Source organism: Ursus americanus, chromosome 16, assembly GCF_024610735.1.
Source record: "Ursus americanus isolate L20-20 chromosome 16, mUrsAme1.1.p, whole genome shotgun sequence".
In the NCBI taxonomy this organism is placed as follows: Eukaryota; Metazoa; Chordata; class Mammalia; order Carnivora; family Ursidae; genus Ursus; species Ursus americanus.
In genome coordinates this window covers 7710880-7737552 of record NC_142142.1, presented here as the reverse complement: position 1 = coordinate 7737552, position 26673 = coordinate 7710880, and the positions used below count along the sequence as shown (strand labels likewise).

At 46.6% G+C, this 26673-nt stretch overlaps 1 protein-coding gene across 4 annotated transcripts in view; it reads left to right on the top strand.

The window, feature by feature from the left end:
• The first annotated feature begins 1843 nt into the window (after window positions 1-1843).
• Window positions 1844-26673, top strand: part of CLPB (ClpB family mitochondrial disaggregase) — a 140510-nt gene continuing 115680 nt past the window's right edge. For all 4 annotated transcript variants that reach the window (XM_087868130.1, XM_087868129.1, XM_045782715.2 and 1 more), the window contains exons 1-2: window positions 1844-2312; window positions 5890-5941. In XM_087868130.1, coding sequence (XP_087724256.1) covers window positions 1910-2312; window positions 5890-5941 — 455 coding nt within the window. In that variant the 5' untranslated portion in view covers window positions 1844-1909. The remainder of the gene's footprint in view (window positions 2313-5889; window positions 5942-26673) is intronic.

Sequence of the window (26673 nt, the reverse complement as noted above, 5' to 3'; positions counted from 1 at the left end):
GAATTTAGGAAACAAAACAAATAAACAAAAGGGGGATAAAAAGAGAGAGGGAGGCAAACCAAGAAACAGACTCTTAACTGTAGAGAACGAACTGATGGCTACCAGAGGGGAGGGGGTGTGTGTGAAATAGGTGATGTGGACTAAGAAGGGCACTTGCTGTACTGAGCACCAGTGTTGTCGGAAGTGTTGAATCACTATGTTGTACACCTGAAACTAATATTACACTGTATGTTAACCGACTGGAATTTAAATAAAAACTGAAAGTTTAGAGTAGGGAATCCAATGCACCCTTAATGCAGGGAAAACAATGTTAGCTGCCATTTCTGGAAGATCTAATGTGAGCTAGGGACGTTGGTGGTCTACATATCATCTCATTTAATACAAGCAATCCTCTTGAAGGTAGATAGTATTATCTTTTATAATAATGAGGAAATTAACAATGAGAAAGGTAAGGAAGTTTGTCCAAGGTCACACATATAGTAAATGCAAGAGTCAAAATTGAAATCCAGGTCTGCCTGCACTCCAAAGCTTATATTCATTTCCCCCATGATAATAAGGCGGGAGTAATCCTTTTACCAAAGGAATATTTATTGAGCAGCTCTTTCTGTTCCAGACATTGTTCTGAGTGCTAGTAATGTAAGAGAGAAAAAACAAAGTCCCTGTTTTGTGGGGCTCATATTCTATTAGAGAAAGACAATAAACACAACAAATTTTCAGTATGTCAGGTGGTAAGTACTGTGAAGAAAAATCAGGCAAGATAGGAAGGATGTGGGAAAGAGAATTGCTATTCTAAATAAAATCGTCAGAGAAGGCTCTGATAATACGAAGTTTGAGCAGAGACCTAAGGGAAGGGCAGAAGTAAGAGATGGGACTGGCATAAAAGAAGAGCTTCCTCCTTTGCCTGCTTGTGGGTTCAGTCTGAAAAAGGGAAGAAATGGGGGTGCAGATATTGGGCTCCAAGTTAGAAGACGTGAGCTTTATTTATTGATTGATTAGCAATTTTTTTCCCACCTCGGAGATGAAATTCCCTTTCCTGTAGACAGGAATAATATTCGTTGCCCAGCTTCCCCGTATGCAGCTATCATGAGATACGATGCAACAACCCACGCTAAAACACTTTGAAAATAACACGAGAGAACGCAAGACTAAGAGCTCTTCAACCGAAAGGAAGTCTGTGTAGGAAAATAAAGAGAATTGCTATTACAGGTGTTCTGGTTACCCCAGACATCTTTTTTGAAAAGGTGTCCCAGGTTAAAAAGAGAAATAGGGGGCGTCTGGGTGGCACAGCGGTTGGGCGTCTGCCTTCGGCTCAGGGCGTGATCCCGGCGCTATGGGATCGAGCCCCACATCAGGCTCCTCCACTATGAGCCTGCTTCTTCCTCTCCCACTCCCCCTGCTTGTGTTCCCTCTCTCGCTGGCTGTCTCTACCCTGTCGAATAAATAAAATCTTTAAAAAAAAAAAAAAAGAGAAATAGGCTAAAAGAAATAAGCATACGTTTCATAACAGGCGTCTGCTGAAGATCCTTGTTTGACTTGCAGTAGTCAGAAACTGCGTCGCATATTTTAAACTTGGCAGGAAGCTCTGGGATTCGAACCTTAATTCTAATCTCCACGTTCTACCCAGACATTTCCGCTCTTACCACGCCCCCTCACTCGAACTCCATTTCCCAACATGCACCAGGGTCCTTAAAGTTGGCAGTCATTGTGACGCGAGTTCCACAGCTTTCTGGGAAATGTAGTTTATTCGTTCTCCAGCTGCGGAAAAAATCTAAGGCTGTGGACTACCACTCCCGTGAAGTAATGCGGAATTCCACCGCGTTCGCGGCGTCTTCGAACGCGCCGCGGCAGCCATGTTGGACGCGGCCAGCACAGGGGCCGGCACCAGGGGGTAATCGAAGCAGCTGTCACGATGCTGGGGTCCCTGGTGTTGAGGAGAACAGCGCCGGCACCGCGGCTCCTGCTCCAGCTGCTTAGGTCTCCATCGCTCCGGAGTCATGGAAGTGCGTCCAGCCAGAGTGTGACCACCGCGGGCCGCGGGGAGCCGCAGTGGCTGAGAGCGGCCGTCGGGGGGCGCCCTGAAGCATCGCCGGTCTTCCTCCCCCGAGAAGGGGCAGCCACCTGGGGGCGCCAGGGAGGACGCACCGAGACCCAGTGCCTCGTAGACGCAACATGGGGACGTCTTCCTAGCCCAGAAGAAACACTCCCGGGACAGGACAGCTGGAACGGGGTCCCCAACAGGGCCGGTCTGAGCATGTGGGCCCTGGCCACGGCGCTGGTGGTTCATTGTTACAGCAAGAACCCGTCCAACAAGGGTGATTATCGGGGCAGTCTGGTTTCGAGGAAGACAGAGGCGGGAGGAGTGACCTGACTCCGTATCTTTGGAGGGCAGGAGTTGCTTATAGATTTAGACCAGCAGAGCTTCAGTCCTGGAGGGGACTCAGACAGACATCGTCTGGTTACTGGGGCAGGGTGGTGACCTGGAGAGCTCAGTGCCTCTGAGTTGTATAACTTCCTATTGTAAGTCAGCTCCCTTCTTTGGGCATTACTTTGTCCATCTGTACAATGGAAACATTGAATGAGACATCTAAAATTAGAGCATGGTCCTTTTATGCCCTAATATTCTGCCTGGTCCAATTCCTCTCTTAAGAGGTCTTCAGGAAACCGCCGTGTGTTCTAATGGCAACTACTAGATAGTTTAGAGAAGTTTCCCCCTGAAAGGTGGCCTAGGAAAGGCAGTAGAGACTTGGTTTCAGTACCACATTTGCCACTGCTCACCTCTTGCTCCTCTCTGGTTTCAGGTTCCCCCTTTACACAGTAAAGAATGATTTCTCAGTACTTTTACAGTGCTGTTATTTTGAATCTTGGAGCTCAGCAGTCTGAGTCTGCCCATCAGATTCCCAGAGGTTTTGTTGTCTCTGGTCTCAGGTGTGAGGTGATTTGCCAAGCCAGGCAGTTGGCAGGAGAAGAAAAACAAGGAAGTTGGATCCTTAGAGACCCAAAGCAACCATGGGGGCTGGCCGACCCAGGTTGGCATCTCACCTGGGTGCAAGGAGTTGAGCAGGGACTGGGAGAGCAGGCAGCCAGACTTCTGGCCTACATGAGTCCAACCACTCAGGTTCTCAGTAGTTCCTCTGGGAGAAAGGCTGGAAGCATGGTGTTCATAGGTTCCATGCATCCCAAGCTCTGAGACTTGGGAGCAAGAGTGGGGACTGCCTTGAACTAAGTTTGTTTAGCAGGATGTGGCCAACTGTAAAGGAGGGGTCCTGGATTGGAAGTAAGGATCTCTGGGATCTTGTTCTGGTTCTACCTTTAACTCCCATTGTGACTTTGGGCTCTTGCTTCTCATCCTCACTGGCCCTGTTTGCTCATCTGCAAAATGAAGATGTTGAAATAGAGACTCTAAGGGCTCTTCTAGCTTAGGCATGCTATAATTATATAATTTTGAGCATTTTTTGAATACTCTTTGTGAGCCCAATTTTGGGAGTTGTGGAACTCCTAACAGCACAAAGTCATTTAAGGAGACAGTGCAGGCAGTTATGCCTATGGGTCCGGTGAGTGGTCTGACAATGCATTGTTGGGGGATTGGAGGGCCAGCAGGGTCAGGAAAGCATTCCTGGAAGACTGGAGACCCCTCCCTGGTGGATGGGGAATTTGAACTTGATGAGTTCTGTAGGATGAGGCAAGAGATGAAAAGGAGAGTGACATTGTGAACTCGATGAAATCAAGGAATGCAGCTTATCTTTTTTTTTTTTTTAGGTTGATACAAGTTCCTTTCCCTAATACTTTCACATTGTCCAGCATAACATTGGAATTAATTTTTTTAGGTACTCTGTAGATGTGTCTTGAGTTGGATTGTATTGCATGCAGAGGCTTCATGGATATGGGAGTCACAGGTCAGCATGGTGTGTGCAGGGGCTAGCAGGGTAGCCAGCCTGATTGGAGGACAGGGGGTCTGGATGTCAGACAAGAGGGTTTATGGAGGGTTTGGAATTTCTCCTGTGGGCAGTGGAGAGCCATGGAAAGTGGGCAGGGAATGCCCTGCGGCTAGTATGCTTAGATGAATTGGAGGAGGTGTCCAGGGTCTTGCCTTAGAGGTTCCTGGGGACTCCAATCTGGACTTTGTCTACTTTCTAAAGTAAGTAATGACCACAACCATGATCACTTCCAACCTTCAGACTTTTCTAGCCGATGCTGTCCCCTGATTTGGAGTTATAAGCTCAGGCCCTCCGTACCGTGCAGTAGAAACTGTACCTTGTGGGAGCCAGGAGGCCCTGATTCTCAGCTCCTTTTCATTCCCCCTGTGACCTTGCAAAACCCACTTCTTTCTGCAGAGTGAGGAAGGAGTGCATACAGTGATCTCTGAGGAAGCTTTGTTCCCCTTCCCACTGAGGGCTGCCTGAGCGTCCCTGGATGTGTGCTTGGAGAACCATGGGGGAAGATAACCAGGAAAGACCTCTCCCTGGAGTCTAGGCTGGCAAGTGGGGTGAAGACACTAACGTTTGAACCACAGATCTGGTTTGCATATGCATGACAAGGTGGCTTTCTTATCCCTGCTCTACAGATAAGGAAACTGAGGCTCAGGAGGTTAGATGAGTTGGCCAGGTCATACAGCAAGTAAGTGACAGAATTGGGGTGGGAGCCCAGGTCTATCTGTCTCCATATCCTGCTCTTTCTACCCTACTGCAATGTCTCCTCTCATGTTTTTCTGGGTGAGTCTCTTGGCTGGACTGAGAACTCCCTGAGGCACGGCTGGGTATGAGTCTCTGCAGTGTTCAACAATGGAGCTCAGAACCATGCTGGGCACGTAGGGCTCCATGACTCTTTGAAAAAGTCTTGCCTCTACTATTTAGTTTTCCTGAGTCACGCAGTTTTTCTTTGTGGCCACAAGGTGGTGCCAAAAGCCTGCAGGCTGCTCAGGCCTGGCCTGGTTTAGCATTGCTTTTCTGCTAGGTGATTGCTAAGGGATTGCAACTCCTCTGCTTTGGGTCTTCCTTTGCTGAGCTTGGTACCGAGGAGTTGGCAGATTTTTCAATCATCATTTCATCTCCTTGGCATCCTTGTGAGGCTTGCCAGGGCAAGGATTATTGCATCTACTTTATAGTCATGGAAGCTGGAGTTGAGAGGGAAAGGGGCAGCCTAGGGAGTAGGGAGCAGATGGTTGGGCCTCCTGGCTCCTGGTCAAGGCTCTAAACTGAGGAGCCCACACCCCTGCCTGCTCCTCTGTGCAGGGTTGCTGACTTGGGACGTGAGATTCAAAACTAGGCTGAGGAATCGGAGTTGGGGGAGAAAGTGGGACAAGGTAGGGGAATGGTTAATAACAATGACAGCCATGTGAAACATATTAGTCCGAGCTTTCCAGTTAATGAAGAGTGAAGGGATTCACGTATCACGCATTTGCCGTAGGTAGCACATAGTTGCTAGCATTTTGCCTGGGTCACCTGTATAGTAAGAGTTACGTGTTTGGGCTCTATAATGGATGTGGAAGACAGGTTAACAGCGGCTACCACATAAGCAGGAGATGATTAGCTTTCTCTTTATATACCTTGGAATCATTTCCCTCGTTAAAGCCCATGTTTCTTTCCTTTTTTTTTTCTTTTTGATTTATTTTTTTATTTTAGGGGGGGAGAGGCAGAGAGAGAGGGAGAGAAAAACCCAGGCCAACTCCACACTTAGCGTGGAGCCCAACACGGGGCTTGATCTCAGGACCCTGAAATCAGGACTCTAGCCGAAACCAAGAGTCAGACGATTAACTGACTGTACCACCCAGGCACCCCAAAGCCCACGTTTCTGAAGTGCTTCCATTTCCATTGTTTTATTGGGCCCTCCATGCAGCTAGCTCTGAGGGTAGGTCCTGGCCAGGGATCTGACCAGTGCCCCCTTTCTTTTCAGATGCCGCCCTGATGGAAGCTGCTCGTGCCAACAATGTCCAAGAAGTCAGCAGGTGAGTGTCGATCCCCAGGACTTGCTCTCCCCGACAAGAGGGCCTGAGCTGGGTGAACCCCTTCCTCCAGTGATGACTGCTTTGGAGGAGATCCTCACACTCATCTGGGAAGTGAACCCTGTAACTTCCCTATAGTCGCAGTCACCTGGGCTCCCTTGGCCCAGGTCAACCCTTAGATTTTTTAAGTTAGGGAGTCAGCCCTGTGTCTCCCTTTTTCTTGACCCAAACATCTCTGGATCCTTCCACTCTTTTGTTCTTAGCAGGGCATGGTTTAGAGTCCCCTCCACATCCTGTGTGTTCTTTATTGAATCTTCCAATTTGTTCTTATATGTTCGTGGAACTGGCGATGTGTTATTGTTTGTTACCTGGACGGGGTACAGATGGGCACCCATGGAGAGGTTTGGGGATTTGGGAAGGAGCTGGAAGAAGCCTTTCTGCCAGGTCTTCTGGGGCTAAAAAGGTTTTCCTTTTTTTAAATTAAATTAAATTAATTTATTTGACAGGGAGAGAGAGAGAGAAAGAGTACACAAGCAGGGGGAGCAGCAGAGGGAGAGGGAGAAGCAGGCTCCCTGCTGAGCAGGGAGCCCGATGTGGGGCTCGACCCCAGGATCATGACCCGAGCCGAAGGCAGACGCTCAACCGACTAAGCCACCCAGGTGCCCCTGGAAAGGTCTTCCTGAAGGGCTGGGGTGCACATGTTGGGCTCCTGCTCAGGGGCTGACTGCATTCTTCCAGCCTGCCTGGCTCAGTTGGGCCCCTTAGGACCACTGGCAGGTTGGATCTGAGGTTTGTTCTTGCGCAGTGACAGGACTCAGGTCTGGGCAGTCTGTGTCCAGGATAAATGCTCAGACCAGGGCCGACACAAGGCTTCAGTATGGGGCAGTTGGTTAGGGGTAGAGGTTTTATTCTTGGTGAAACTAGTGACCCGCACTGGGCCTCATCTTGGCCTTTTTTGGCCCTTTGTATAAAGTGAGGTGGCCATAGGCTACCCCCCTTCCCTGCTGCCATGTCACCATTTTAGACAGGGAGTCCTGTGTTTTGGGTGGCTGCCCCTGCATCCAGGGCCACGCTCTTGGTGCTCCTCCTGAACATATAACGAAGTGTTGAAAGGCAGCTGCAGCCCCCACCAAGACTTACTGCTTTGATTCCCTTTCATTTTATCTGCAGCATTATTATTGATTCTCAAGGGTGCTTTTGAGTATTAATGTTCAAGGCTTAGTTTTTAATAAACCACTTTTGGAAGTATGGGCTGGGAGTTGTTTCGTAGCCAAATAAATATGATGGAGCAATAGTTTAATAAACATGCGATGATGCATCTTAAAAACCAAGCACAGATGTCAGCTCGTTGTTATAAGAGCCATTCATAACTGCCAGCTGTGCGTGACATCTTCATTTCCCCAGAAACAGCTGAGCCTGCCTTCCTTCTGCTGCAGTAGGAGGGAGTGAGGGGGCAAAACTGGCTGTGCCCCCTCCTCTCAGGCCTTTGCTGACCCTCAGATCGCCTGTCAGTGATTGGTCAGCCCTCCTCCTGAGGACCGCCAGGCTGCTGCTTTCCTCTGGCAGCCCAGTTTAGGTGGTGTATTTGCAAAGCAGCAATGCTGTGAATCCACTTTTCCAGCACCCAGGGGTGGCTGTTTACCCTATTCCATTAAGCCCCTGAGTGTTGATTATTTTAGCTCTTTCAAATACACGTTTTTCTACTAGCAATTAATTCTTGTCAAAAGAATGCAGAAAGTGATTGAATTTCTGGTGTGTGTGATGCAGAACATCCCTTCTTGCCTGTGTGGGTAGCATTTGTAAGGGCCTTTCGTGTGTGTCTCCAGTCTCTAGCTGCTTTTCTCCTGCCTCCAGTTGTCTCATCTCTTTTGGTCATGATGACTCAGAGTCTCCTTTCACCCCTTGTAAGGGAGTCAGATGAGCAAGGCACAGAGCCTGACTTTCAGCACGGCAGTCTTACCCCTCCTCTTCTTACCTCCTGTGTCCCCCTATGCCTCTGAAGCAGAGAGTAGGGAACAATCTGAGCAAAGGCAGGTGACAGGAGGTGCTGGCTGGCTGCTGCGCCCAGTGTCACGTTGGTGCTGCTGAGGTGGTGCTTGAGCCATGCTGCAAGTTATGGGGAAAGAGGGCAGGTGGTTTGAGAGAAGCCAGTGTGCATGGCTTCGAATTCCCGTGGTAGGGAGTCTTGAATTCTTATCCTAGAAGCAGTGGGGAGACGTGGAAGGTTTTTGAGCGGGGAATGACCCAATTAGGATCATTCGGAAGAGTGAAGAATAAACAAGTGGGGAGAGGCTGTTTCAATAAGACAAATTCGGGGTGATAAAGGCCTGAATTAGGACATCCTTCCCTCCTCCTCACCCAAAAGAGTTCCTGCTTGTGAATGAGTGGGTAGGCCTCTGCTGGAGGGCACTGGAGATGGAGGGTGACCCAGGCTCTGGTCTCAAGGAAACAGACATGGAACATATCAATTACAGTTTTTGCTGCTAACAGAGCTAGGCCTAGAGGTGGAAGTGGGGAGAGCCTGACCATTCGTGCTAGAAGAACAGTTCTTTTGAATTCCTACAGTGGGTCTTTATTCAGCTTTTCTGTGCTCTAGACTCTGCATAGATGCTTCATGCTGCTCTTAGGTTCTTCGGTGTATTCTGTTTTTAGCTCCACCCAACAGACCTGCCTATAGCAGGATAGAGTCCCATTCTCAATTTTTAAAAACTACTTAAACATTTTATACGTGGTTAGGTCACCAAGTATATGATCAGTATGGTCTACGATATCAGTATTTGGAATAAAACTCATCTGGTGGATAATACTGTCCTTTACCATTCTTTCCTCATTGCTGTCTCTGAGGATGTGTGCTCCGTGTGTCTCTGCCTTGATGTCCCCCAACCTTCCTTAGCCCTAGAGCCTTGGGAAAGCTCTGGATAGTGAAGGGCAGCAGCCTGAGGTTCTTCTCAGAGGGGAAGTCCTCCTCTTTAAGGACACTCTGGAATCTGAAGTTCCTAGGTCCTGGGTATGAGCCTTCTACACAGACCACCCCTCCATATTCAGTGCTCATTACCCTCTGCTTAAATTCTTCCAGACTCAGCTCAAGTGCTACAGCCCTTATGAAGCCTTCCTTGACTCCTTCCACCTGGCTGTGATCTCCCCTTCCTTTGCCCCGCATCTCCCTTCTGGTCTAGGAGGGTTTGAAAGTCATCTGAAAAGGGCCATGCTGGCCTGCAGCAGGAGAATGATCCTTTTCTAGAAGAGAAGCTGGAGGTTGGGTGAGAGAACTAGGGCTGTCAGGACTAGGGAGGCTCTCAGTCCATGAACAGGAAAAGAGGCAAGGTTCACTGCTGCCCAAATTAGGAATCCTTATAGACAGCCTTATGAGACGATCAAGCCAACAGCTCTGGACAGTCACTCTGATGTGGGGGCACTGTTGTCCTGCTTTATGTGGTGCTTGCTAACTGTGTGTGTTGTGAGCCCACCTGGCTAGAGGGGCAGGGCAGGATCTGCCACTCGCCACATTCTGTTCTTGATATTAAGAAGGTTGTGAGCTAGACTTCACCTTAAACCACTGGATTGTGTGCCTCCCCAAGGCAGGGACAGGTGTGTTTCCCCACATCTCATACTCTATTCCCCAGCACAACAGAACTTGGGGAAAGTTGCTTTTTACTGACTTTTCAGCACACTTGAAGCAGGCAGTCCAGAGTCTTATTTCCATACTTCCATTGGCTGTATTGGAGGAAGGCTGGGTCCCTTCCTCTTCCCTTCCTTCTCTCCTCTTTTCTCCCTGTGTGGCAACCATTTCCCTCCTCCTCCCCCAAGGCACTTAAACCTTGTTAGTGTGTTTAGGTCTGACTCCTCAGGAGTGGAAGGCCTGTCCTGGGGCCCCTGTCCCACCTGTCAGCATCATGAGCATCTGGCCCTACTCCAGGGCTCAGCCCATGCCCAAGTCTGGCTCCTGGATGCAGGAACCACTCACCCGAAACCTAGGGCATAGGGCAGACTGAAGGCACATCTGTCCAGGCTTGGGCTGAGCCATGTGAGGAGCTGTCAGGGCTGGGAGAAGTGAGGCCGCCTATTCTCCTGATGGAGATCACATTTCCTTCAGAGCAAACTTGAGTGAAAGACAACACCCCTACTCATTTCCCTTCTCCCAGCAGGGAGTTGGGCCTCTCTGCTGAGTGCATAACTCCGTTCTTCAGCCCAAACGTTCTGTAATGGAGGAACCCTGGTGATATCAATCTTGAACCTCAGATTGCCTGCCCTTTCCAAGATTTATTTGGTCATTGGACAAAATTTACAGAGCACCTGTCATGCTGCATCCTGTGCTTGGCACAGGGTACATCTGACCAGGCATGATTCCTGCCCTTAATGCAGGAGACTGGGGAAGACTGTGGGACCAGAGAAAGCATCCTAGAGGAAATGGCTTTAAATATTAGTAGGGCTTAGGAAACAGGAGAAGGAGAAGGCATTCCAGGCAAAGGGGGCCGCATGAGTGGCAGCACTGAGGCAAGAAACAGCCTAGGGTATGTATGGTATGGAGGGGGAATTATATATTGTTTGGTGTTGCTTGATCACAGTTTGAGGTCAGGAGGAACTGGAGAGAGGGAGGGACCTGGCCATGGAGGGCCTTGTCCATTTGTCCCTCAGTCATTCATCTGTCCAGCCTGTCTTCTGTGCCTAGCCCTGAGCTGAATTCGTGTTGGTGGCAACACCATGAAGAAGGAGAAGCAATCCCTGTCCTGGAGCTGCTCACTAACTCCCTTCCTAAGGGAGGATGGGGCACGTGAGTCAAAACTGAGAACCAGCAAAACTAAGGCACATGTTATATGTTGCCTGACTTCTATGAGCTTAGATATCATGGAGATAATACCTATAACCCATAAAGTTGAGTATTTATTAATGACAGAAATAATACTTCATTTGACCAAGGTCTGTGAGTGCTTATTAGGAGCTAGGCATTGGGCTGAATGCTGGAAATGCAGTGGTGAACAAGATTGACACAGTCCCTGCCCTCTTGGTACTTACAGTCTAATTGGGAGCCAGTGACTAATTATGCAGACAAAACTTTGTAGTTCAAAATGAAGTGTAGCTTGTCTTTCCAACAAATGGTGCTGGGACAACTGGATATCCACGTGTAAATAATGCCGTTGGAGCCCTACCTCACTCATACACCAAAATTATCTCAAAATGCAATATAGACCTAAATTAAGAGCTAAAATTATAAATCTCTTGAAACAGGAGTAAATCTTTGTGATCTTGGGTTAGGCAAAGCCATCTTAGATATAGCATCAGAAGCACAAGAAAACAGGGAAAAAGATAAATTGGACTTCATCAAAACTGAAAACTTTATGTTCAAAGGACACCTTCAAGAAAGTGAAAAAGACTCTCCCACAGAGTGGGAGAACATATTTGCAAATCATATATCTGATGAGAGATTTGTACCCAGAATAATATATAAAGAACTCTTCAACTGATGAATAAAAAGATAACTGAATTTAAAAATGGACAAGGAATCTGAATAGATACTTGTCTAAGGAAGGTATTCAAATAAGCATACATGATACTCAGTATGCACGTAAAGATGCTTAACATCAGTAGTCAGTGGGGAAATGCTAAAACCACGGAGAGATACCACTTCACACCTATCAGGATGGTTGTAAGCAGAAAGATAATAGCAAGCGTTTGTCGGATGTGGAGAAATTGGAACCCTCACATATTGCTGATGGGGATGTGAAATGGTGGAACTACTTTGGAAAAGGGTTGGCATTTCCTCAGTATGTTAAACATAGAGTTACCTATGACCCAGCACGTCTACTCCTAGGTACATAACCCAGAGAAAAGAAGACATGAACATGAATGTTCATAGCATTGTTATTCTTAATACCCCAAAGAGGAAGACAACCCCAAAGTTCATAAGTGGTTGAATGGATAAATAAAAATATGATACAGCTACAGAACAGAAGATTATTCATCAGTACAAAGGAATGAAGTATTGCTATTTGTTACAACATCGGTGAACCTTGAAAGCATTATGCATACTGAAAGAAGTCAGACAAAAAACCACATATCATATGATTCAATTTATATAAAGTATCCAGAATAGACAAATCCATAGAGACAGAAAATAGATTAGTCAGTTATTGCCAAGGACTGGAGAGGTTGGTGTTGGGAGGGAATAGGGCGTGACTGCTAATGGGCCCAGAGTTTCTTTTGGGAATGATGAAACTGTTCTGGAGTTAGTAGTCAAGATTGTACAACTCTGAATATACTAAAAACGAGAGTTGTACACTTTTAATGGGTGGATTATATGGTATGTTAATTATATCTTCAAACTTGTTTAAAAAGGGAAGTACAAGGCACTTGGGAATCTAACCTTGGATCTAGGAGGGGTGGAGGAGAGGGTACGTATCAGTAGGGGAAAGCATTGGAGTACATAAGAGTGAAGTGAGCTCTGAAGGATGAAGAGAAAGGTGAAATTACATTCAGCTGGAGGGAACAGTAGGCGGAAGGCCCTAAGTCAAGAACAGATGTGAAGAAATCAAGCAACTGAGAGAAGGTCAATCTGACCAGACTCTAGAGAGCAAGGGCACAGTGACATGAGCTGAAGCTGGAGAGTTAAGCAAGGACCAGACTGCACTGGGTCTGTAGGCCATGGTGGTGATTTTTATTTTTCCTAAGATCGCTGAGCAACCACTGAAGAATTTTAAGCCTGTGTGCTCGTGCACACGCTTGTGTGTGTGTGTGTGTGTGTGTGAGAGAGAGAGAGAGAGAGAGACCTGGTGACATACATGATCTAGATCTGTAATTGTAGAAAAATCTGTCTAGTTTCTCCATGGAGAATAGATTGATAGAGAGCCATGGTGGATGCAGGGAGACTGTTTGAAAGCGATTGGAATAGTCTAGAAGAGAGGTTGATGGCAGGTGATGTCTTGGACTAAGATGTCAGCAGAGATGGAGGAAGTAAGCTAGACAGGACTTGGTGGTGGTTAGAGCAGTATGGGTGCCTGATACGTTGTACATACTAATAAATGAATGTTGAATGAATGAACAGAATTGGATATCACTGATTAGGGAGAAGAAGGTGTTAAGAATGGATTTCAGCTGTGTAGATGCTATTCACTGAGATGAAAGTGCTAGAGGAGAACTGGGTTGGGGGAAAAGATTATGAACTCAGTTTTAAACATGCTAAATTTAACATGCTAGTGAGATACTCAAGTGAAGATGTCAACTAGGCAGTTGAATGTATGCGTCATTCTGACTATTGCTGCTGTATATACCATGTTGCCTCTCAAAAAAGAATCTCAATGAGCACTAGAGATTGTTGGGTTGTTTTTATTTTTATTTTTTTATTTTTTATTTTTTAAAGATTTTATTTATTTATTCAACAGAGATAGAGACAGCCAGCGAGAGAAGGAACACAGCAGGGAGAGTGGGAGATGAAGAAGCAGGCTCATAGCGGAGGAGCCTGATGTGGGGGCTCGATCCCATAAAGCTGGGATCACGCCCTGAGCCGAAGGCAGACGCTTAACCGCTGTGCCACCCGGGCGCCCCTGTTGGGTTGTTTTTAAGATTGATTGATTGATTGATTTGACACAGAGAGAGAGCATGCAGAAGCAGATACGGTCAGGCAGAGGGAGCAGCAGGCAGGAGACACAGGCTTCCTGTGGAGCAGGGAACCCGATGCAGGACTCCATCCCAGGACCCTGGGATCATGACCTGAGCGGAAGGCAGATGCTTAACTGACTGAGCCACCCCGGCTCCCCTAGAGATTGTTTTGTTATCTTGTTTTGATTTCTGGTTTCATGGTTTTACAAAATCAAGGAATTAATACCATCTCAGATCTGTTTACTAGATGCCTTTGAAAAAAAGTCTGATTCGGTTTATAGTTCAGGAAAGAAGAAAGCGTTAGATTTTGTTGAGAGTTAAACACATTTGTTCTGGTTTTACGTTGATTGCTTGGTTTGGTTCTTGTCCCTGGATGCCCCAGCTTGGGGCTTGAGGCACTTGCTGTCCCTATGCTAGAACTAAGGTGTCCAGAATGTGCTCAGCTACAGCATAGGTAAATGTTCTGCACATTGATCCAGGGATTTTATCTAATTAACAAAAACCCTGGCTGGTAAATACATTTGGCTGTCTCAGGTCCTCAGAGAGGCTGTCTGTTTATTGATTGTTATATCATTTTGGCTGGATGGGAAGATATTAATGATGGCATTAGAGCAACCAAACATCCAGCTCTCTTAACCAGTAAATATTTAAATGTCCTTGTGGTTTACAGTAGATTGAAACAAAAGTTTTATTCTAGACCAAAGGTCAAGGCCTAACTGGCATCACTCTTCTAATTTGATGCTTGTTGTGAGAGTTCCTTAAGATCATCACACTGGATTTTGAATGCTAGGGCGTAACACCCACGGGCTTTTTGAATACTGGGATGTTGGAAGGCGGTATAATGTTACAGAAAGAATGCAAGATTTTTAGAATGAGCAGATCTGGGTTCCACTTCGGACTGGCTCTGGGACCCTTAATAAGTCATAGAACTTCCCTCTTTGAGTCTTAGTTTCCAAATCATGTTAATGGTGGTCCCCCTGAGAACTTTGAGATACAGTTCCCAGTGTTTAGCTCTGCTAACACTTCCCAGTGTTTAGTCCCTTTGGAAAGGTCCAGATCACACGCTGAAACACCAGGCAAGCAGTTCTGCAGAGGTGTGTGATTGGGTCTCTGCTTTCTTGCTCCCCGGTGATGGAAGGTAATTGGGGAAGACTAGATTGGCAGCTTTTTCTGAACTTCATAGGTTGGTGAGTTGTGGAAGCAGCCAGTCAACGGCACAGAAGCCCAGCAGAGTCAGGTGGTTGGCCAAGTGCAGAAGCAGAGAACAGCTGAGGCTATGGGGGTGGCTTGTAGGGAGGAAGGATGTCCCTGAAAGGGAGCCCAGCCCTGGGATGGAGCCTCTAGTGTTGGCCCTACTGCTTCTTGGCTGTGTGGCCTATGAAACTGTGAGTTTTATAGATGGCCGACCATTGCTGCTGTTCGTCATTGTTCATGTAGATAGTTAACAAGTACTTACTGAATATTGTGTAAATGTTTTGTAAGTGGTAAAGAGTTAGGCAAATATTAATAGTTATTTACAGTTTTAATAAGCCTATAAACAGAGAACTGACCTCTCTTAAAAAAATAATATAAAAATAGAGAATTACCTCTTTTATTCATTCAACGAATAGTGTCTACTATGTGCTGGCACTTTGCTAGGCCCTGATGGATTGGTGGTAAGCCAAAAATACTTACAGGCATCACCTCACAGAGCTTAAGGCCTACTCAGATGTTGATTGTGCAAATGTAAAATTATAGAAAGAAAGAAAGAAAGAAAGAAAGAAAGAAAGAAAGAAAGAAAGAAAGAAATTACAGCTGTGACAGATGCTGCAAGGGAGGGTACAGAGAATCCTAGAGCCTCTAGTGGATTTCTTCTGGTCAGGGAAAGCTTCCCAGAGGAAGCTTGGGCTCTGGTGAGGAGTTAACCTAGTGAAGGGCCGAAGAGCTTTCCTGGCAGAAGGAAGTTTTATTTACAAAGATCCAGTGGAAGGAGGAATGATGACAAGTGTGTGAAGGACTGAAAAGGGTAGGGGCCTGCAACACGGGTGTGTGTGTGTGTGTGTGTGTGTGTGCGCGCACGCGCGTGCTAGAATAAACATTAGCAGCCATAGTGAGGAGCTTTGTCTTTATTCTAACAGCATTGGTAACTGATTTGGTGGTGGTGGTGGGGTTGTTGGGTTGATGTGATCAACAACCTTTCTGATGGCTGAGAAACATCAGGAACCAGCTGAGTGTTACCAGTTTGTGTGTGCCAGGATCTTCTGCGGCACTGATCCAGCCACTGAGGCAGGGTAGGTCACAAAGCTGCAGTCCCCCAGGGTCCCACAGCAGGGACGGCTGTCAGGCCCTGTCTCCCCAGCGCTGTTGCTGTGGCCCAAGTGCTGCTTCTTGAAAATCCCAGCTCAGTCATGACCATAACACAAATCCTATCAGCATGGCTAGAACCAGTTGGATTTTTTCCCAAGGAATTTTCCTGGAAACTGAGGGAGAGAAATCCAAGAATACTGAAAGTAGTCAAGCTAAATGTGTCACTGGGCTTATGATACTCACTGTAGCTTCTTGCCTCACCGTTCCTGCTCTGTCCCTGTGCTGTTTGAAAGCTTTCTCAGAAAATCTCACTTTTTTTTTGAATCTCACTTTTGAACTTTGAGGTTTTTTTACATCCTAGTTTCTTCCCTCTCCTCCCTTCTGAGCGGGAGTCCCAGGTCCAGACTCCTCCTGAAGCAACAAGTGGTTCTTCCCTCTGACTCAGTCAGTGGGTCTGTTAGAGGCTCTCATATCATTGGCAGGAATCCCCGTGTTAAGGACTTTGGAGTCTGAGAAAGCAAGGTTTGATTCCCAGCTGTGCGTCTGAGAAAGCAAGTGTTGAATTCCAGCTGTGCCATTTGTCATCTCTGTGACCTTGGGAAAGTTTGCCTGACCTCTTCTAGTCTTAGATTCTTCCTCTGCGAAGTGAGATGATGATTGACTACCTCACACCTTTGCTGTGAGTTGTAAATGAGAAAATTAAATGAGTGAAACTGCTCAGTGCTATATGCTTAGCGCATACTGAATGCTCTGTATATAGTAAGTTTTGTTACTGCGTGTTGTTAATTACACTGCCCTATCGCTAGAAAAATAAGTTAAGGTAATGGATGGAATTTTCTGAATATTCAGTTGTTACCCCGTACATGTTTCTTATGCTTTTAGTGTGAGCATTCAGAGACCTCTGAGACTGATGAACCCAAGGTAAATGAATAGTAAGTGGGGCAAAAACACACACAGGCTGTCATGCTTAGTTTTACTCCTCTTTTTAGAGCTTACATATATTCAGAATTTTATTTACTTTTTATAGGATACTACTTTTTAATGGCATAATTTTTCATGCATATAATTTTTATATATACTGGTACATGTACTATAAAATATTATAAAATAATACCTTAATGACATTGTTAAATATTACTGATAGTGGCTGATGTTTATTGAATACCTTTTTTGAGGTAGGTATTATGTGAGGCTTTTTTTTTTTTTTTTTAAAGATTTTATTTATTTATTTGACAGAGATGGAGACAGCCAGCAAGAGAGGGAACACAAGCAGGGGGAGTGGGAGAGGAAGAAGCAGGCTCATAGCAGAGGAGCCTGATGTGGGGCTCGATCCCACAACGCCGGGATCACGCCCTGAGCCGAAGGCAGACGGTTAACCGCTGTGCCACCCAGGCGCCCCTATGTGAGGCTTTAATCACTAAATTCTCACAACTGTGCAAGTAATAATAGCCCCATTTCACAGACGGTGAAACAGAAATGCAGATTACTTGAGTAATTTGCCCAAAGTCGCCCACTTGGAAGTGGCATACCACTTCATTTTACAGATGAAGAGGCCTGAGGCAGAGAGAGGCTTGCTGGGGTCACAGTTTCCTCAGCACTCTTCCACGCTCCCTTTTCCTGTTCAGGAAGTGTTTTCCAGCTAGAGGGAGAACCACTTCTGTCTGCCTTTTTGGGAATCTACAAGATTCCTGAAGAACCTTCTGTCCTTCCCTCTGCTCTTCACTGGCACCCCCCCTCCCCCTGCCCTGCACAGCCACCGGTCAAGCCTGGCCTTCCCATCCATCCCAAGAACCCCATTCTAGTCAAACTTGGCTTCTCACTGTCCCAAACATGCAGCTTTCTCCTTCTACCTGGAAGCATTTGCAGTGCTTTCAGTTCCACCTCCATCCTTCTATCTAGGTGGATGTTGTTTGCCCACCTGAAGCTCTTCCTCTTCCAGAAGGCTCTCCCTCACTGGTAATAATAGCTGTCATTTATTAAATATCCATTCTGCGTGAAGCAGAGTACTAGATACTGTATGTGTATTGTCTTCCTTTCTTGCTATAGTATTGCGGAACAGATTGTGTTATATCCATTTTCCAGATGAGAAAACTTGAGGCTTAGATTTCCTGCTTATTACCTCACAGCTAGTAAATAGTGGAGCTATGATTTAAGCTGAGACCCAAAGTATATGCTTTTCTCACTCCAGTTCACTACTTGTTCTAGCCCGCAGTGAGCTTTCATATCACATTCCCACGGCCTTAAAGTCTCTGCTGTACAGTATCACGTTGGGTTTTCGCCTCCGTGTCTCTCATGCCCGTGTCTCCTCACCCAGGCTGTGCTGTCCCCGCAAGGTGGATGGCACTTCCTCCTGCCTCTACCCTACCTAGTCACACAAGGCTGGCTGGGCACTCAGAAGGCACACGGTACAGATAGAGTCCAGCTGGTTGATTGATGGGTCGAATGAAACCGTGTTTATTCTCCAGAGGCTGCCCAGCAGGAGGGTACAGAAGCTGGGCAGGCTGGCTGGGCTCGGGGCCCTCCATTCATGTGGATGGGAGGCCCAGGAAGGCTGCCTAAGACTCCTCTCTGAGGCTGAGCCGAGGCTTCCATCTCAATGCCCTTTTGTTTGGGGGGGATAGCACCCAGGCCTCCCATGAAGTCTGTGTGTTTGACCAGCTTTTACAGATGGATAGTGAGCAGGGGCTGGATGTAAAGCACGAACAATTGGGGGAGGCTTCTGAATTCCCCGGGGTTCAGAGTCCAGCAGGCAGGGCAGGATCCTTTCCAGGGCAGGTGACACTTAGTTACGGCACCTGCACGGTAGACAGGACCCAAGGCACTTTGGTCTCTGGACTCACTGCCTCTTCAGTCGCCAAGTCCCTATTCAGGTTTTCTTTTTTTCCCCCTCAAAGAGGTTTTTGCTGGGCAGCATCCAGCCCTCAGTGGAGCTTCTCTAGGTCTGAGGCCCTCTCTGCGTCCTGAAGGATAAGCAGACTCTGATTGAACATGCATTCATTCATTCTTTTATTCTTTTATTTTTCTGAGATATAATTCACATACCACAAAATTCACCCTTTTAAAGAGTACAGTGGTTTTTGGTGTATTTATAAAATTGTGTGATGATCACCATTATCTCATTCTAGAACATTTTCATCAGTCTCTCACCCCGAGAAAGACCCTAGTCCCATTAGCAGTCACTCCCTGTTCTCCCTTCCCCCCCAGACCCTGGAAACTACTAATCTACTTTCTGTCTCTATGGATTTGCCTATCTGGACATTTCATATAAATGGAATCAGATGGTGTGGTCTTTTGTGGCTGGCTTCTTTCACTTAGCATTATGTGTTCTTGATTCATCCATGTGGTAGCATGTATTAGTACTTCGTTCCTTTTTATGGCTGAATAATATTCCATGTATAGATATATCACATTTTATTTATCCTTTCATCAGTTGATGGGCGTTTATATTTTTACTTTTTGGCTAATGTGAATAATTTTGCTCTGAACATTCATGAACAAGTTTTTATGTGAATGTATGTTTTCATGTCTATTGGGTAGATTTGTAGGAATGGAACTGCTGGATCATATGGTAACTCTATGTTTAACATTTTGAGGAGCTGCCAGACTGTTTTCCAAAGTGGCTGCACCATTTTACATTCTTACCAGCAATGAATAAGGGTTCTGATTTCTCTAGTCTTTGCCAATACCTCTTGTTACCTGTCTTTTTTATTACAGCCATCCTAGTATGTGTGAAGTGATATCTCATTGTAGTTTTGATTTGCATTTCCCTGATGGCTAATGGTCCATCCATTGAGCATCTTTTCATGTACTTGCCATTTGTGTATCTTCTTTGGCGTTTATTTATTGTTTTTTTTTTTTTTTTGGCATTTATTCTTAAGGTCCATTATTATAAGCATTATGCCCCATTTGGCATTGAGGAGGAGTATAAACATGTATCATGATGACCTTTGCCTTTCAATAACTTGCAGTCAGGTAAGAGAATTGTAATTAGTATATAAGAAAAGTTAAGGCTTCCTAGACAAGGTGGTGTTTAATCTGGGCCTGGAGTTGGGTAGTAGTTGGATACAGGGAGCTTAGTACAAAGACTTTCTGGACATTTGGAGTAATGTAAGCAAAGGCACTTTGTAATTAGAAAAACATTTTATCTTGTGATGAATTCTGAAGCGGTATGTGTAAAAGCACTGGCCCAGCACTTGACACGTGGTGGGCTGTCATTATGCGCTAGCTTCCTCTGCAGCTGCCCCTTTTAGCCCCTGTTCTGTCCTCTAGGACTACACAGCTTCCTTTTCCTGTTCCAGACCTTTAAATATTAGGAGATGGAACTCCAAGCTAAATAAGCCTCGGTTCCCTAAACTGTGCTTTCAGGTCTTCTCCCCATTCTAGTCATGACCACAATTGTGAGGAGCAGGACAGTCGTCCCCTTTGTTACAGATTTTATGCTTCTATTAATATGGCTTGAATTTGCACCTAGCTGTTTTGGCAGCTGCATGATACTCCTAGATTCTGTTAAGTTTGCAGTCAGCCCAGCCTGCTGAGAACCAGGACTTCCTGTACTTCTTTAACCTTTTGATTGGATTTGTTTGCCAAGTTTGTTTTAACCTGAAGGCAAGACCACTTTAAAGCATCATACTGCCATGTAAGTATGAAAGTTGTGGAGCTAGTGTGGAGACTACTGTGAAGAAGAAGGGATGGATTGGGCCTATCTCATTTTGAGTCTAGGAGAAGAGGGTCTCTTCCGGGGAGAAGGTTCTAGAAAACAGAACTAATCAAAGAGTATCTCCATCCCTCAGATCCTTCCCTTCCACTTAAGGCTTTTCCTTCATTTTTTGTCAGTTGATTAGTTCCATCGGATTCCTGTAGTGTGCTGGCCCCAGGCTAAATGTGGGAAAGAAGGGAAAAAACGGGATGTGTGCCCTGGAAGGCAGTGTGTGTGATTCAGCAGGGAGAGCATGGGTCCCAGTCCCAAGCTGCCACTTACTGGCCAGTCGTCTTAGGCAAATCCTTAACTAGTCACAGGATCAGATGGGATCATAAATGGCAGGTGCCGATAGGTAGTAGGCTGCTCAAGAAGTGTGAGTCCTTTTGACTCCACCATTCAAGAGCTCTCCACCACACAAAGAGCCAAGTATGCCATGTGCTCGCTGACTCCGTACAAAGAGCTCTCAGAGCACCGTGATACTTAAAGCGCTTATTAGTGCGCTTGTCCGATTTCCCCAACCCCAGTTCAGACTGGGAGCTCCTTGTGGGCAAGGTCCATGTCTGTTTCATCTCTGTACCCTTAGTGCCCAGCACAAGCCCAGCTTGAAGATGCTACTTAAGTTTTGTTGCTGGAATGAACCCGATGTTTGTCCCCAGCTATCTGGGGGCCAGGTATTTTGAACGGCTTTGCACAGTCCAGTCTTTACCGCAAAGCTCATGGGGTTCTGGACCTTGGCAGTGGTGGCTCAAGTGCCAACCCTATTTGAGAAGTTTGAGCCATTTCTGTGTCTCTCTGCCGTACCACATGTGACAAGCTTTCTGGCAACCCAGCCAGCTGCCCAGCTGCCCTCCCTAGCAGCCTAGAGTCCTGCTGTGGTGCCAGTAGGTGGCGCCCATGGCCCTTCCCCGCACTTAAGCTGCCTAGACAGGGCTTTCCTTGTCACCAAGTTACCAGGGCAGCTGCTGACTGGGACATAGCATATAGCCCTGGGCAGTGGTACCCAGATGAGGGTGCCCTGGGCCACCCCCTCCCCTTTCTAGCCTTGTATTGTTGCTTTTCATGTTTTATCGCACACACTGCTTGGGGAAAGAGAGGTGTTTCCTCAGGAGGATCCTGGGAGGTCATTAGGGGAATCAGTGTTTCTGCCTGTCCTTTCTGGCACAGCTCATGCCTCTGCCTCCAGGGAGTTGTTCCTTTGGTTTTGTTGCTCTGACCTGCACTCAAATGGTACATTCTCCAGGGTCCTCGCTTATATTTTAGCTGTTTGCCAGGTATGGAGCTGAACAGTAAGTGCCTTGAAGGCAGGGACACTGAAACTCATCCTGCTCAGAGTCCTGTAATAACCATGGTGTCATGAAAAGTTTGTGGAATGAGTGGGTGAATAATAGAAAATGGGTTCCTCAAAAAATCGTTATCCAAACTGAAGGACATTCTACAAACAAACTAGCCTTACTCTGCAAAAGTGTTAGAATTATGAAAATCAAGGAAAGGCTGAGCAACTATTTCATTCTAGGTGAAAGGAAACTGAAGACATATGCAATGCCTGATTCTAATATCGATCCTGGCTTATATCTGGTTTACGGGGGAAATTGCTATAAAGGATAATATTGGGGTAGTTGACAAAATTTGATTATTAGATAAAAATATTTTATCAATGTTAAGTGTCCCAAATTTGATCATTGTTGGTTAGTGGTTATGTAAGAGAATAGCCTCATACTAGGAAATATGTGCTGAAGTATTTGGGAGTAAAAGGGCATAATGTCTGAAACTAACTCTCACATGGTCCAGAAAAAATAGAGAAAAGGAGTGGTTAAATACAAGAGGCAAAATGTAATGAGAATCTGAGCGAAGGACAGATCTGAGGTTTTTTGTGCTATTTTTGTAACTGCTCTGTAAGCTTGAAATCATTTCAAAATGAAGTTTAAAAAAATAATCTCTGCACTTTAATGTGTGTCAAGTTCCTGCTAGAAACTGTGAGAAATGGGACAAAGAATGGTCACCCGGCACTGGACTTCATTCTGTTTAATCCAGCACTGTTCAGTGAGGGCCTGATATCGCTCCTCCTCTGTATGCGTTTGAACAAATAGAACATTTGCGGTAATGACAACTGACATTTGCAAAACGTAAGTGCTTTGCATAGGTTATTTCTTTTGGTCAAGCTCAGCACCCTTGTTAGATAGGTCTGGCAGGCTGATAAGGTAAGGTGACTGAAGTTCAGAGAGGTTAACATAACCTGCCACAGTCACACAGCCTGGAAGGGACAGATATAAGCTCATATCCAAATTAGTCTAGTCAAAAGCTGATGCTTTGTGAACCTCCATGTTTGCATGTATAAAAGGAAGTATTGGACTGATAGATCTCTGCAGATCGTTCTTTACATCTAGAAATCTAAAACCTTATATGGTAGGAAATAACTAGTTATGAAGCTTGCAGGCTGCATAAATGCCTCTCTCCTCCCTCACTGCTCGCCTTCTTCCCTTTGGAGTAGTTTGGGTATTTGCAGTGTTAGAGTGGGCCATCTTCCTGGTAGGGAGAGCATCTGGAGAGCTTCCTAGAGGAAGAGTCCCAAGAGGGGCCTTGAAGGAGAAGGCTTAGTTCAAGTAGCAAATGCAGAAGATGCCGGAGAGGCCTTGTGTTTGTGGCGTTAGAGCACCAGGAGCCTGCCTGAAGTCCGCGGGCCCAAGCTGGGTTCTGACAGCAGCCTTCTTCCTTCCTTGCCCTGCCCCTCTCAGCCCAGGCTGAGTGGGTAGATAAGGCGCAGATGGAGGCTGTGTGTGGATTCTAGCCCGAGGCGCCTTGCTTCTGCTCAGCCAGCCTGGCCTGGTGCTGTTATTACTGTAAACAGGACCTTCTGCGAGGCTCCAGCCAGAGCCCTGTTGCCCAGATAGTGATCATGATTGAGTCTGCATGGCTCACTGCTTCCAGGCCTCTCATGCAGGTGGGCCTGGGCTCCCCACCCTTCAGCCCCCTCCCCAGCTGCAGCTGAGAGCCGGTTAATGCGAAGGATCCGGAAATCAGTTGGAACAATGCACGACTGAAGTTCAGTGGCCGCTTTGTATTGATTGGTCATAAAGAAAGAGGAAGAAAAATCAAGTGGTACCTCCCTCCCCTGAGTGGAAGAGCTGGTTAGCCAGAATAACTCAAAACAGCCCCATATCCCTGTCTGGGATTCTCTCCCTCCTACAGACAGCAGCCCAAGGAGTTGTCCTTTCTCTTGGAAGTTTTGCTAATGCCTGTGCCTGTTAGAAATCCACATCTCAAATTTTGACGTTATACATATTTAGAATCCAAAGATTTTAGGACTGGCAGGGACTTGAGAAATCATTAAATCAGTTCTGTTATTTTACCACAGAGAAAAGTGAGGCCCAGACAGGCAGATCAGGAACACACAACTAGTTACTGAGAGAGCCGTGACTAGAATCCATGGCCTCCAGCCCCAGGCCTACATCTTAAGTGTCCCCAGCCCTGAGCCTGAGAAGCTACACCCACAGTCTAACATATACACAGGACCTTAAGTTCCTTGAAAAAGACAGGCCCACCAGTATAAAACAGGTAACTTTCAACACAAGACAGAGGTATTGGTGAGAGCGTGTAGGGAAGTGCTGTGGACATGCTCATTCAGCCGGTGTGTGGCCATGGTGCCAGCACACGCTAACTGGGGTGGGGCGGGACACGAGGACACTGGTAAGTGTTGATATAGATTAGCACAGGCTTCTTGGAGAAAGAAAGGGTAAGGGTTTTTTTTCCCCCCTAAGAAAGTTTTGCTTAAAAAAAAGAGCAATAGTATGTGCATTGTTACAAAGAACAACAATAAAATTTAGAAGAGTACAGAAGCACTCACAGCAGGAAGGGGAAGTTTGACACTCATCGTCTTTTCCATTAACTGTTTTGTGTTTGGTCCCCAGCCTTCAGAACTCTCCTGGATCCCTGATCAGAGCAGCTTTGTTCTTCCCCTTGATTTGGTAGTCTCCTATAGAAATCTTCAGGTCTTGGTCTACGGTACCCTTATTCTACCACTGCCCTTGCCTGGGGATTTGAGACTGTTTATTTATCAATCCACAGAAGATTTTGAGCACTTGTGGTCCAAGTTCTGTGTACACCTTTCACATATCCTAGTTTACTCTGTTACTTCCTTAAAATGGGGTAGGTACTAATTGAAAAATGGTAACAGCACAGGCTCTTCCGTTTGACCAGTGCTTTATTGCGCGTCGAGTATTTTTACATATTTTGTCTCATTGTTTGTTCATGGTACCCCCCTGTGACCTATAGAGAAGGGCTGCTGGGATCCTCTCCATTTTTTAACAGGTGTGGAAACAGGCTCAGAGAGCAGGAGTTGTCATTCAGATGAGGGGACCAAGTGAAGTTCAGAGAGGCTAGGTCATTCATTGATCCATTCCTACCCACCCAGTTAGTGCTGGAGCCTGCATGTGGACCAAATCCATCGTGCTTCTTCCCCTGCCCCCCACTACTGCCTGAGATCTGTGCAAGGTCTAGGGTTCAACTCCTGACTGCTGGTGTGGCCTCCTCCCTGTCCGCTGCCCTGGACCACCCCCAATTAGTGTCACCCACTACTGCCCTGCCAAGCAGGAGACCTAGTTCATTAGGGAAGGGCCTTCCACAAGTCTGGAGGGAGCCCAGAAAGGCCTGTGGTGCCCAGCCCCCAGACACAGGCTGCTCTGCCCTGAGTGGCAACCCACATTAAGCACTCCACTCATCATCTCAGGGATGATGGAATCCTAACCTTTTCGGAGACACCATGCTCTGTCACAAGCATTGCTCTTTTTAAAAGAGATTAATTCACTTGCCGCATTTTGTCCATCGGTGAAAATCACAGGGGAGAGCAGGGGTGGCTTTCTCAGGCCTCAGAGGCCCTTTCAGCCACTCTCAGCAGGCAGCCACCCGCACGCCCAGCTGGCCCGCGACTTTGAAATGACTGCCCACTGGGCATTCACTTGCAAAGCAACAAAATGAAATGGAGGAGACCTGTGTGTGTGAAATGCTAACTTTGAGGGCTGCTCTGCACCGAAGGGAGGTGGGGGAGGGGCCCCACCCAGCTCTGAAGGAGGAAAAGTTGTTTGTAGTTGGGTTCTCTTGTGCTTTTTAATGTTGGTTCTGGTCCGTCCTTGATTTAACAAGTGCCATCACTCCTTATGGAGTGCTACCCTGTAGTATCGCTTTTAATCCTTACAACCACCTCGCACAATAGAGATTAATATCCCCCGTGTCACAGCTAGTAAGTGACAGAGCACGAATCTGAACTCCAGCCCTTGGACTGCAGGGTCATTGCTTTTTCTGTTACACCTGAGCCCCAGGAGGCTGCAAAGAATGGTGCTCAGTGGGGATGCTGGGCAGGGCTCAAAAGAGATTTGCCTCCTAGAAGTGATCCTTCAGGTTGGTGGCATCCTTTCCTTCAGGTTTCCGGGCCCCTCCTGAAACCCGCGGGGACTCATGAGGAGGCTGAAGCTCAGGATGAGGTACCTTCCGTAGTGTGTTAGAGTAGGAGGTGGCAGCCCTGACCAGAGCCCAGGCTGCCTGACTGCCATGTGCTCTTTCGGCTCTGGTCATTGACAGAATAGCAAGTTTGGAAAAGCCCTTTTTCCCAGCAGTCCTCCTCTTAAAAGAAAGTCCTGCATTGTACAGAAAAGGAAAACCCCAAAATGTAACAGGCATGTAACAGGTAGCTCAAAATCGTTGCTAATCAGAGATGCAAGCCAAGACAATAATATGAGATCCCTTTAGACCTATTGGGCTTGCAGTCAGTAGGAAGCTGGCAAGATTGTTGGCTGGGAGAGCAGTACGCAGGAACAACCCTGTCCTGCTGGCAGGAGAGTAGATGGAGCAGCTGTCCTGGAGAGGACCCTGGCACAGTGGCATCAAACCAAGTAACATAAACCCTAAAACCCAGGGATCCCACTGCAAGTACATGCCCCAGAGAAATACACCCGTCCAAAAGGGCACATGTAAGACGGTGTTCTTTGAGCATCGCTTTTGGTGGCTGGGACCTGGAGGCTGCCTGAGTGGGTATCAGCAGAGAGGGAAAAATCTGGTGGATGTGCCATGTAGAATTATATAGCAATTCCTAAAAATGGAATTATTGTATACTTAGCAGTGTGAGTTTATCTTAAAATGCAATTATTTGTGAAAAGAAGTAATAAAC